The 13,439-nt window shown below is 30.7% G+C and overlaps 1 protein-coding gene across 1 annotated transcript in view; it reads left to right on the top strand.

Moving 5' to 3' along the window:
• The window catches only part of LOC129798952 (pikachurin), a 178,973-nt gene extending 166,125 nt beyond the window's left edge, over positions 1–12,848 (top strand). The window contains exons 11-17 of the mRNA XM_055842482.1: positions 803–942; positions 1,424–1,499; positions 1,569–1,721; positions 4,380–5,230; positions 10,182–10,283; positions 10,341–10,444; positions 10,946–12,848. Coding sequence (XP_055698457.1) covers positions 803–942; positions 1,424–1,499; positions 1,569–1,721; positions 4,380–5,230; positions 10,182–10,283; positions 10,341–10,444; positions 10,946–11,100 — 1,581 coding nt within the window. The 3' untranslated portion in view covers positions 11,101–12,848. The remainder of the gene's footprint in view (positions 1–802; positions 943–1,423; positions 1,500–1,568; positions 1,722–4,379; positions 5,231–10,181; positions 10,284–10,340; positions 10,445–10,945) is intronic.
• The last annotated feature ends 591 nt before the right edge of the window (positions 12,849–13,439 follow it).

Genomic DNA, 13,439 nt, shown 5'->3' with positions numbered 1-13,439 from the left:
AGTCGGCACTACAACAAGATTCACAATCTCAAAATTAGAAAGATAATCTGACTATTGATTATGCTTAGGCCTTCACAGGTCTTAAGATATGGGAAAAAATCTCTGTAGAGTTTACCTCTTGTATAAACAATCCTATTTTACCAGTATTGCAGAAGAACAATGCTTTGTTTAAAATGTATCCTCTGGAGTTGGAATGAGATACTTTTTGGGAAAATGTTCCAGTACAGGAATCTTAACCTAAATTTATTCTCGGAATAATCTATATTTGAATATAATAAAAATGTAAGGGATTGCAAGGCTTTAGTCATTTTTCGAAAAGTAAAATGTTGAACATTCCTACTAAAGAAAGTCTTAAGAATATGACAGTTATCAACCTTTTGAGACAATATTGCAGTGGGTGTGCGTTAAGCACTTGAGGGTGAATTAATTCCTTTGTCTTGTATTGAAGGCGACAAGGGTGACTTGTATCGATTTTCGCATTTCTCCAGTAAGTTGCTTCAATGAATTCGTGGGGGCGGGTCACCCCTTCAGATCCCCAAAATAAATTAAATATTGACTGGAATTGGTGGAATATAAGTTGGTGTTTTTTTTTTTCCAACAAAACCACCCAATTGAATGGAAAATTGAAAGAACATAGTTTTCAGATGTGGGAGTCTCTAAAGTGGGTGGTTAAGGTGTGTGGGATCACCCCTATGGCTCATTAGTTTGAACCACTCTGTACAGCATTCGGGGTGTATAACTGAATTTTAATTGCACATAAGCCTTCTGGTGAGGATACTAATGCAAACTCTCTTCTGGTTAGATCATTATAAAGCCGCAGCAGGAGGACGGTCTGTTGCTCTACAGTGGCCATCACGATTATGGTGATTACATATCATTGTGCCTCAATATGGGTCATGTAGAGTTTACATTCGATCTTGGAAGTGGACCAGCAACAGTTCGGTGAGCACTTTTATTGCAAACTCTCTTATCTAAATCGCAAAAATAGCTTTCATCGTACTTTTCGTACTACTAGTATCGTTTTTTTAGGAGAAATTTTCACATTTTCAATTACAACCCTAACGGTACAATTCCAGATAAGAGTGTTTTATTAAATTCTTAAATTTATATCCTTAAAGTTTCAATTTCTTTAAATTTTCGTTTTAGTTTCTTTATACTTTGTTATATCCTTGAATTAAGATAAATATTTTATTGTAGAATTTATGATTGAATTTATACAACATTTTAAACAAATAATTCAATTTTCTTTCGCAATATTACACCGAGTTCTTCTTACCTTTCTCTTTATTTAAAAAATATATTTGTAACAGTAAAATATAAGTAAAACGACATCACCCACAAACATCCTTTCTAAGAATGTCTGCCATAATTTTCTTGAAAACTCATTTTGGAGCAGTATCCTGACATGTTTTCTTATTTTCAGGAGTGAATTTCCACTCGCAATGGGTCAATGGCATACTGTAAAGATATCTCGGACAGCTCGATTGGCCGTTATGAAGGTACTTTTGAGACAGGTTTCAAGTCAATCGAATGGAAAGACAGTCCTTTTGACTTCATCCTATTTGCAGATTGATCAACTGGCGGAAGTGATGACAATTTCTCCAAATGGATTTTGGCATTTGTCACTTCCGCATAGTCTCTTCCTCGGTGGGGTTCAGAATGTACAAGTCCTACCTGACAACTTGAGAGAAAAAGGAGCTTTTGTGGGCTGCATTCAGAAGGTTGGTGAATTATTATGTAGAATTTTTTGTACAAAAAAAAAAAAAAACAAATTCACACTATAACGACAATTGTCTAGTATATATGGATACTGGCGGAACTGGGATATTTATTTTTATTGACTAAATACTATATAACTTTTAGTTAAAGTGAGAGAAGCGACAGATCAATAAATGGCATAAACATTTTAAGCCAATAAAATTAGTACTTTGAAAAGTTATTAGGCATTATAAGGAAATTTTAATACACAATAAAATATGATAAAATATTTCTGTTTATAAAATACGTACTTAAAATTTATTACACATTATAAAACACTTTAAACCACATTTGAAATATTCAATACGGTTAATAAATATTAATTTTAGTTTTGCTATGAACTTTCACTTGTTTTAAGGATTTTAAGTATTATAATTTTTCGAAAATTTGAACGAAATCTAATTTCGAATTTTTACCTAGGTCCCCTATGGTCTCATCAGTTTGAATTCTTCAGTTTAAATTTTTGTCATGCTTAGTTAAGTGTTTCGAAACAATTTTTACTGATTATAGAATAATTAGAGTAATTTAAAAGTATTTGAATTAACTAAAATGTAGAAGAAAAGATAATTGAAAAAATGAGAGAAAAAAAAGAATAAAAATTTGACGAGTAAAACAATTAGTAAAATGGTTTGAAATCCACTCAAACTAGTTAATATATATCATCTGAAAACTTAATAGTTATCTAAGTGAATATTACACTAAAAATTTAAGTTTTCAGTGCTTAGTATCCTACTAACTGTTTAAGTCTGGTTTTGTCGATTTAATTCTTTCTTTGCCTTTCAGATAAGATTGATCTTGATCTAGAAAAATTCGGCAAAAAACAAATGGTCAGTAAAAAGTTAAATTTGGTCAGTAAAAACTTCGAATTGATCAGTAGATATATTCAAGTTGAGCAGTAAAAAATTAAAAAGGAGCAGTAAAAAATAAAAATTGGTCAGTAAACAATTAAAAGTGAACAGTAAAAAAAGAAATGTGGTCAGCAAAAAATTAAAAGCGGTCAGTAAAAAATTAAAAGTGGTCAGTAAAAAATAAAAATTGGTCAGTAAAAAATTAAAAACGTTTTTCTACTGGTTTTCTGCAGAAGATTTTCTACTGATCAAATTTTATTTTTTACTGCTCACTTTTAATTTTTTATTGACCATATTTCAGTTTTCACTGATCACTTTTAATTTTTTGCTGACCACTTTTGATTTTCTACTGATCAAATTTTATTTTTTACTGCTCTTTTTTAATTTTTTACTGACCATATTTTATTTTTCACTGATCACTCTTTAACTTTTTGCTGACTACTTTTTATTTTTCTTTTACTGACCACTTTTGATTTTTTAATGACCATTTTTTTATTTTTTACTGCTCATTTTTAATTCTTTGCTGATCATTTTTTAACTTTTTACTGATCATCTCGAATATTTCTACTGCTCATTTTTAATTTTTTGCTGACTACTTTATTTTTTACTGCTCATTTTTGATTTTTTACTGACCACTTTTTGTTTTTTACTGATCATCTTTTACTTTTTACTGATCATGTTTCATTTTTTGCTGACCTCTTTTCATTTTTAACTGACCGCTTTTAATAAAGTACTGTTTTTTTTTAACTTTTTGCTGCCCTTTTTTTCATTTTTTACTGACCATTTTTTATTTTTTACTGATCATTTCGAATTTTTTGCTGACCAAATTTGACTTTTTACTGCTTGTTTGTTCAATGCCGAAAAATTCAAAATTAATAAATTTTGGGTGTTATATGTATTTTTGGACCATAAAATTGTCGAAATTATGTATCTCTAAACATACTTGAAAATTAGGTTCATGTGTGGAGTTGTTAGTTGAGATCTTTTTTTTTAAATAAATTGAAAAAAAAAAATAGTCTTAGAGAGGAGGACGGAATAGGTATAGGGGACAGAAAAGGTTTTAAGGAAAAATAAAAAAAAGAGGTTTCTAGAAATTGTCGACTTATCAGAAGCACCGCAGACTGAAAGTCGATATCTTATCCGTAGGATTGAAAAATCTTATACAAGTCTATAGACCTCTTCAACCATATGGTTTAATTAATATAATTTCTTATTAAGAGAGGGTTTATTTTTATGGAAATTGTTATTTAAAATTTAATATAAAGAGAATATGATTCATTAAATTTTGAAAAATCATTAAAATTGCTTATTATTTAAATTTTTGAGACTTTCGGGAACTCGTTTAAACTTCCAGTCTGATGTCGTCATTTCGGACAAGAAATGACAAATACAGAAAACGAATTATCGATATTTCATTGCTTAGGATCGATGCAGTGGGATTGGAAATTTTGAGATCTATTTCCGTATTATATTATCGGTTTTTGAATTGAGCAGCCCATATACGAATAAATATTCATTGATTTAAAAAAAAAATTACAATTGTCTTATCATCTGTCATTGACAAATGTTTTGTAATTACAAAACATTTGTCAATATGACAAAAAATAGAACTTTAGTAACTTGAAACTTAATTTTTATGCTAGTTTTTAAATTTTGTAAGGAATTTTAAAAAAAATACACAGGTTATGAAATACGAATTTAGAAACATTAACCTTACTTTTCAAAAAATTATTTTTAAGTTCTAAAATTATAATTAATTTCCCGTTTTTGCAGATGGAAGTCAATGGTAGACCGTATTCAATCATTTCTGAGGCTCTCGGAGGATCAAATGTGGAAAACTGTCCTCATGCTTGTGTGGCTCGACCATGTGGACCCCTTTCTATTTGTGTACCTAATCTTGACTCCTACGAATGTCAATGCAGTCCTTCAAATGGTCCATGCCATCGAGCTGAAGAAGAAGCAAAACGACGAGAAATGCGAAAGACAACAACAACTACCACAACAACAACAACTACAACAACTGCTGTTCCACAGAAAGACGATGAAGATTATGATGATGATGATTATTATGTTGAGGACACGGATGAGGCTGACGTGACGACAGGGAACCCAAAAACCACCCAGGAGCATCAGGAAGGAGGGTATTTGGATGACTGGGATGATGAAACTGGCAACAATGGACAGTACCTGTCTGTGGATGATGATGACGAATTATCAGGTGGTGACAGGTGGATTCTGCGAGATGGGAAAGAGGCGCTTGTCGATGGTGATAAATTGCTCAATGACCAGCGTCCGATTCTCATCCCAGATGCCGATGATACGGTCTTCGAAGAGCCGGACTTTGATGACGAGATGAGACGGATTATGAAAGAACGTCCTGAAGAAGACTCCTGGAGGGAACCCCGCCGAGAAGTGAAGCGGAAGAAGAGTCATGGTGCCTGTTTCACTGGACACGACAGCTTCTTTCATTACAGCGATGCCGAGACTCTGGCCCAGATCATCAGCTATGCCACTGACGTCAATCTGCGCTTCAAGTCTCATTCCAAGAATGGCCTTCTGCTGTGGACAGGCCGTCAGAGTGCTCGTCCCGATGATGACTTCCTCTCGCTGGGCATCGAGAAGGGGTGAGTTGACTTAATTGGAAAATTGTATCATGTACAGGAAGAGAGCTTCGAGGGAAAATTCAATTTAATTCTGGGTGACTGCCAGAGCATCAGTTTGAAAGCTCTCTGAGCGAATTTTGATGGACTTTGGCAAAAGTTTGGGAAAGTTGCAATTGAAATTCTCACGAGAATCCCACGACGGAATTGAAAGATGATACTTTTGAAGCAATTTTCAAAATATCAGGCAACACACTGCAGAAAGGTTTATGGAAACGGGTGGTACAACAAAAATTGTAAGGCTTGAAAAATTAATAAGAATTTATTTTAAGACGGTTTTCTCTCAATATTTTATGGTTAATCTTTAAATATTTAATTAAATCTTTAAATCTGCCTTCTCCTTCTAAATTAGTAATCTGCAATGCAGGTCTATAATTTTAATGAGATTAATTTCTACAAGTTTTCAAATTACATCACTGAGAGAAATCCGAAAAAGTTAAAATAACATTCCGGAAATGTTAATTTTATCCTGCAGTATTGATCCAAAATCGGTGTAAATATTACCCTTTTTAGGTGTCTTGGGGGTTAAAGTTACCCTTTTTCATGTCAATTTTATCCTTAAAAAGGTGTAAAATTAACATTAAAAAATGTTGATATATTTTTACACCTAAAAAGTGCTAAAATTATGAGGAAAAAAAGTTAATCGCACCCTCTTTTTTCTCAGTGTAGCAAAGAACTGTAATTTAAATTTCAATCCGGTTTCGAAGACCTTTTGGACCTTTAAGTATTTAAAATTTCTGAATCTGGTTGTAATACGAAATCTTTGAATTCGAAATTTATTATTTTTTAATATTTTTTTTTTATTTTGGAAGTACTTGTCTATAATGACGAAATTTACTTTCAATTTTTAAAGTTTTTTAAAGGATATGAAACAAATAAACCAAAATTTAGTTTTTCAAAGTAACATTTTCAAAATTTTAGTTAAAGATTTTTAATTTTATCTCAATAAGATTTATAATTTTATAAATTTATATTTTTTAAAATCTTTTTATCACTTTTATTACTATTAAATGCCACGCGATTGTTAGAGGGTTGTACCCTATTTGTAGTGGATTTTTGAAAGAAATAATTAAAAAATAATTTTAAAAAAATAAATAAATAAAGACAAGGTTCACAAGTCTGAGTTTCCGGAATCCCAAATAAAATATTTGCTTTAATTTTGCGTATGAATCAATGACTTTTAGCATTTTACAGAGTTTTAGTTTGAAATTTCGCATTTTTTTATCTTCACGAAAATACATCAGCAATTTAAATTGGTTTTCATATCACCACAACAGCTGTTCACTAGAGTAGCAATTATTTATTTATTTTTTAATAAAAAGTCAATTATTGGTTGCATGTTGGTTTATTATTACCCAATGTGCTCCAAAAGTTAAAAAACAAACATTTTATTTAATTTTTACTAAATATATGTACTAAAATTTTAGCATTTCTTGTAAAAAGAGCCTAGCCTAAGTATGAAAATGGGGGGATAGATCAGCATTCGCCTCAGACGATTGAGTAATAAAACTTTAAAGAACACCGAGTAAATTTAAGCAAAATACTTGGGTGAATTTTTAGCCTAAAATATTTATTGTGATATACATTTGTTTGGGTCACTTTTAATGTTTGTAATCCGGAATTTAAACTAGAGATTTCGCCTGGTTCCTCAAGACCTGGATTTAAGACCTTAAGACCTGGAGTAAATTTCATCTAGGACGACAAATCTATTCTAAAATATTCTTCATTGAAAAATTGCACTAGTTAAACCATGCAACTAATGCACTATTGCTAAGTTCTGAAACCTGTTTAAGAATATCGTATTCTGGAATTTGAATCTCTTAACTTTTGACAAGAATTTTGATAAAACTAGATCCATAGCCAAAAGTATAAATCTTGTCAAATCTTATTAATTTGTACAGGGTCGAAGGAACACTTTTTCGGTAGGGGGCTTTCTCTGGTAATTTCGTAAAAATTTTGAATTTTATTTAATATATCTAATGAAATGCAATTAATTCTACATTTTTTCAATAATCTATCCTTTCCTATAAGGATACATGTTCAAATGTCATATCCTAAATGTTACAAAATAAGATATCAATAGGTCAGGATACGATTTTTAAAAGCGTAAAAAATAAAATTTTGTTAGCAAAAAAATCGAAAGATTTGTTAAAAATTTAAAAATGGCCAGTAAGAGATTAAAAAAGGGTAGTAAAAAATTAAAAAAGAGCAATATGTTATTAAAAGCGGTCATTAAAATATAAAAAATGATAAGTGAAAAATATAAAATGATCTGGAAAAAATAAAATAAAATGAGCAGCAAAATACTGAAACTGAGGAATAAAAATATTCTTTTCCTTTCTTAACCCTTTAAGGACGAGACACTTTTTACGGACCGAAAATCAACAATAAAAATGAAACTGGTAAACATAATCAATGATAAGTCTTACATCTAACCTTAGAAAGTCCAGCAGAATCTGATTCGGTGTATTTTTTGTCTCTATGAACGATATGGACAAAAATAGCCCAAAAATTTAAATAATTTTTCTGACAATACTAATGAATAATAATTTTCGCTGTAATGAAAAATACTACGTATGAGTATTGTAGTTTTTATTCCCAAAAGGGTTTTGCATAAAAAAATTGGAAACATAAAAAATAATTAAAATCAATTATGAATATGAGAATTTTAAAATTCGTGAGTTTTGAGCTTAAATATTTAGTAGATAACAAGTAGCTAGAGACTTGCAAAAATTATTATAGATTTCTTCAACCTTCTACTTTACAATTATGTAGAAACATTAGAAAAAAGTTACTTTAGATAGTTAGGAAAAATTATTTTCTTTATGGAACACCGGTGATCCAATCATCCTTAAAGGATTAAAGGGCAAATAGGTATTCCTTCGACCCTACAAATATTTTTATCGATTGTCCTCATTCACTTTGACATTAATGTACACTTACACTTCTTATAGCCTCTACACATTAGGAGAAATTTTTTTTAAATGCCTTTTTAAAGAAAATGTCCCCTATACCCTTGTAGACAGAAACGTCAGAATTTTTTGAAAAATGCAATTTTTGACGAAAATTGTTTCTAGTGTGTAGACACCATTATGCACCAATATATCTTAAAATTTCGAGTTTTAGAGATTTGCCCATCAATTCTTATATCTTTAAAGAAATTTAAAAGATTCAAGTTAAGTTTAGTGTCATAAATAAATCTTTTTTATTCTCATTTAGAGGTTAGCACCGCCTTATCTAAATTTTTTGTTTAAAGGTTTGAGTGCTCTTCAATTAAAAGGTTGGCCTACCATCCATGGCATAAAAAATCTCGTTATTGTGAAGTTTGATACGTTTGATCTTATATATAATTAAAGAAATTTCATACTTTAAAATTAAGGTGCTTTCTCTCTGAATATGAATCAGCATTTAAAGATCGATTTAAAGTTTAGACGTTTTATCGCATAATTGAGAGGTAAATTTCAGACAATAAGAGAATTTTTAAAAGATTCTCGCTATCAGTTTTAAAATTATAGAAAAATTTGGATATTCTGAGAAAAATAATTCTTTTGGACTATTTAGAATAGGTAAATCAAATTCTCGTGGATGATTACAAACTTATAAAGATTTTCGAATCTAGGGTAATTTTCGTAGGATCTTAATTAATTCCTATGCTAAGATAATTTTTAATCGAAATTTCTTAAAATTAGCATGCTGCATATGCTGCGGTCGCGAAAGAGTTAAAGATTTATTTCAGTATTAAGAATTCAAAGTTGATAAGAATTGCTGTAACTTAAAACTCCTTCCGTCCATCTATAATTCAGAGATTAAGAAAGCATAAAGATTTAAGTTAAATATTTAAAGATTAAGACGATAATGGAGCGCCATTTATTCGAATACCTTGCTTCAGCATTTTCTGTAATCAAAGTTTTAAAAGCTTCCTCCGACCGTCTTTCAAATTAAAAAATAATACCAAATGAAGTTTAAAATTTCCATTCGTTATTTTAAAGTTTGTTACATTTCAGGTGAAAGACTTAAGGAATTTTCTCATAATAAAAATTCAAGTTTTTTATTGGAGAATACGAATCGGCTTTAAAAGGCCGATTAAAGACTTACAGTAGACTCTCGCTCAATGGGGTGAAAAATGTTGTTGACAATTTTCACGTTTATTTATGAAAATTTGCTCAAATTCGCTGTAGTTCTTCCTATTTTATCAGGATTCTTTAAAATTGAGCGCTTTTTTGTGGAATTTACAAAGGCTTTGACGCCCAAATCTATCGATAAACCGGATGATATTTTTCCCCAAATGCCCAATTGAGAGAGAGTCTACTGTATCTCAAAATTAAGATGTCTAACTTTGAGAAACAAACAAAATTTGAGGTTATTTTAAGAGAATAATATTACTTAAGCGTTTTGTATTTGTATAGCTATTAGAAACGATTAGTCCTCATTCGAATGTCTCTGGAAGTCAAATATATTTCAAATAAAATCAAACTAGTCCAAATCAATTTAGAAATAAGCTCTTTGGAGTTTTTTATCCTTACGATTTTGTAAGTCCGTTACAATGACCATTGACCTATGAATGAAAATTAAAATTTTCAATTACTTTAAAATTACGATTAAAATTAAACACACCGATATTCCCCTGGTTTTTTAGCAGTGAAATAATTTCTAATTTAAAAAAGACTATCTTAGATAATATGTTGACTTATGAGGGGGGTTGTCGAAGACCGGAAGTCGATATATCTTAACCGCTTGGCTTCTAGACGAGTCACAAGTTGAAAAAAGTGGATTATTTAACTACTCTCTCTTTGAGACCGAGTAGTAAAAAGAAGAAATAAATATTTACGTTTTCTGATGATGCATAAGAGCTTTAAAATAAAATGAAAAAAAAAATAAATAAATTGAGAGAAACCTTTTGTTTCCGTCTCCGCAGATTTCTCCACTTGAGGTACAATCTTGGTTCTGGCGAAGTAGACATCAAGTACAACTACACTAAAGTTAGTGATGGGCTGTGGCATCGAGTTCGACTCGTCAGGTGAGTTCTTAGAATTTTCAGACACTTTGCGGGAATTTAAAGTCACATGTCCTTTAGGAATTTGCAAGAGGGATCCTTAGAAGTTGACGGAGGAAGAGCAGCTGTTAAGAAGTCACCTGGGAGACTGAGACAGCTAAATACAAATACCGGACTTTACGTGGGTGAGTAATTGGAAAGTAATTTTCCAGTGTGTAAAACCCCTATTAAATTGCTATTTAACCATTTCACCTGGAATGTTTGGTGGTTTAATTCAATCCATTAATTAAACAGAATTTTATATCTCGCAAAATGATCAAATAATGAAGAATTTTTAATTAATAATCCAATTCCGTGTTAAACTGAAAAATTACTGGACATCGATGAAATTTTATTCCAATTTATTTATTGTTTTTTTTTGTGAATTTTGAAACAGTACCTCGCGTTATTTATTTCATTTGTAGTTTGGAATTTAATTTGTGAAATTTTGGTCGTAAAATATTTGATTTAATTTTTAAGTGTTAATACGTTAATCGAAAGGATTTTTTAATAAGTCAAAAAAAATCTGAATTAATTACAAAGGATTGAGAAATAATTAAATATATTTTGAAAAAATATGTCCAAGTATGATTTTATATTTAGAATTTTTTTACAATGAACGAAACTTAACGAAACTCTTTTTTCAGGTGGAATGCCGGAAGCCTCTCACTACACCCGCCGAAAATACAACACTGGGATTATTGGATGCATTTCTGAGGTTATTCTGGGTGGTCAGGTGCGTCTAAACCTCGATTCCAGTGTCCTCGGAACAGCACACAATGTCCAAGTAGGAGTTCTCTGAAGGCGCACTTATTCCTGAACACTTCGCTGAAGGAGCTTCTAGATCAATGCACCAAACAACTCAGAAAATGTTTTTCTATATTAAATAGAGTAAATCGAAGAGATTTGATCGTCCAAATCACGAGAAAATCTTATTTTAATTGAAGATCTGAATCGAGATAATTTGAGTTTTTGACGAAAGACGAAAGCTACAAATTACAATTATAACGGCAATTGTTGAAAAAGAGGTCAATTGAAGTGAAAGAAGAGATTCCTATTTGACAAAAAAGCACAGAATGAGTAATAATTTAAAATAAATATCTCTTGCATATCTTTTGCAATACCATCACACAACCAACAAAAAAATATCAATCAATTTTTAACGATGATGCAATTATTCGACTTTATCACGTAATTTTTCAATTTGGAAGCATTTTTTTCCAACACGTTATATTTATATAACACTTAATGGGTTAAATTAAAAAAAAATAGCAGAACCAGCCGGTATTTAATTAACAGGGTGTGAGAATTTAACTAGAAAAGTGAATGAGGACAAATGATGGGGTTATTTTAAAACTGAACGAAAGATGAGTAAAAATGAACAGAAATGTAGACATAGTCGATAAATGTGTAATAATTAGGGGTGAAAATGAGAAATGAAAATTAACCTGTAAATAGTGAAAACTGTTGAGAAAAGAGAAAATGATACTCTCCAGATGGTTTTTTGAAGGTGGACGTAAAACCATGAATATTTCAAGTGCTTTAAGAGTTCTAATCATTGTTACTTCAACGTCTGTATTTTCTTGTACGATACACAAAACTTCTATCACACAGTAATTATATAAAACAAAATGCAAATTCCTTACCTCTCTGACACTCTTCTCCGTTTCAGCGTGTGAAAAAACACATTCCTTCTTGACGAAAATATTTTGTAAAATGACACACAAAAAAAACCAACAGTTTTAATTAGTGGATGTATTTACAAGTTTTTAGATGTTAGAGAAGAAAATGAAAAACAAACCAAAATGCCGAATAATTCCAGAGCACATTATATCGTCAATTACTGCGGACATGTGAAAACTTAACGAAAGCTGCCATTTTGATTCAAATCCTGGCGGACATATTGAAATGAATAAAAGCGATGCTCTTATGGAAAAATTAAGCAAATATTACCGCGCTAATTGGAGAAAATACACATCACAACACACATTGCATTAGTAATTAAGATAAAAATGAACACTGTACATAGAAAAAAATGGTTTAATCATAACAGAACAATTTATAGACTGTGTATTTGCAATTAGACGTATATCTTTTAGAAATGACGAAAAGTTCTGGAACAACTTTGAGGTTATATTTCCAAAATGTCAGTGTACATAAGATGAGAAGAAAAAACTGCTTAATGAGTGTCATTAAAGAAAAACAGAATAATTTTCTTTTAATTAAAACGCGAAAATCAGAACCACTGCGAATTTTTATTAAAACAGCATTACAATTTCCTGAGAAAACTGCTGAAATAGTGTGTAGATGAACATATCAGATGAGTAAAATTGATTTAAAAATATTAATTTGTCTGCAAAAAAATGGAAAAAGCACTAATACAAACACTTATACATGAGAAAAAAATTGGTAATTGTATTGTAATTTGATTATAAATATATGCGCTAACTATAGGATGAATAGTATCAAATGATTTTATATAATCACCATTAAATCACTGCGTGTGATAGGAGAGTCCAATAAAGAATAAAAATGGAAAATTTGTCGATATGTTGCTTTTATTAATTAAAATATGCGGAATGCTTGAACTCGTTCGTTCGATGGAATGCTCTGAATTTGAAAAAAATGGCAATGATAAAGTCAACGTGAGATTCCCTTCCCCTCCTGCTGCCTGCACTCGCATATGATTTCGTCATGCACGCGTCTGTATAAAACACTCTCAAGTTGATTTTTATTTCATGTTCCTTATGAACTTTCGTCACCGAGATCCATCTCGACTGAAGTATAGGCCTTAACTGTAAGACGAAATCACTTACACGAATTTGTTCCTGACAATGGGAACAAAAAGATTACCCATATGAGTAACAATTTCGTTCCAAAAATTACCTCGTCCACGGACACCGAAAATTTTTGGAACAACTATGTGACAGATGTAGGAATAATATTGTTATAAAAAATATGTACCAATTTGTTCCTGACAGTGAGAACAAAACAGCCGAGTGCAACAAATTCTGTTTCAAATTTCAGGAACAAATTTGTATAAAGCGAAATCAACTCAAATTTGTAGACATTCCACTGTATCAAAACGGTTCCAAAAGAAAACTCTAATAAAATTGTAACTGCATTTAATAACAAAACTAT

This window comes from Phlebotomus papatasi, chromosome 1 (assembly GCF_024763615.1).
Source record: "Phlebotomus papatasi isolate M1 chromosome 1, Ppap_2.1, whole genome shotgun sequence".
Lineage (NCBI taxonomy): Eukaryota > Metazoa > Arthropoda > Insecta > Diptera > Psychodidae > Phlebotomus > Phlebotomus papatasi.
This window is presented reverse-complemented; position numbering and strand designations above follow the sequence as displayed.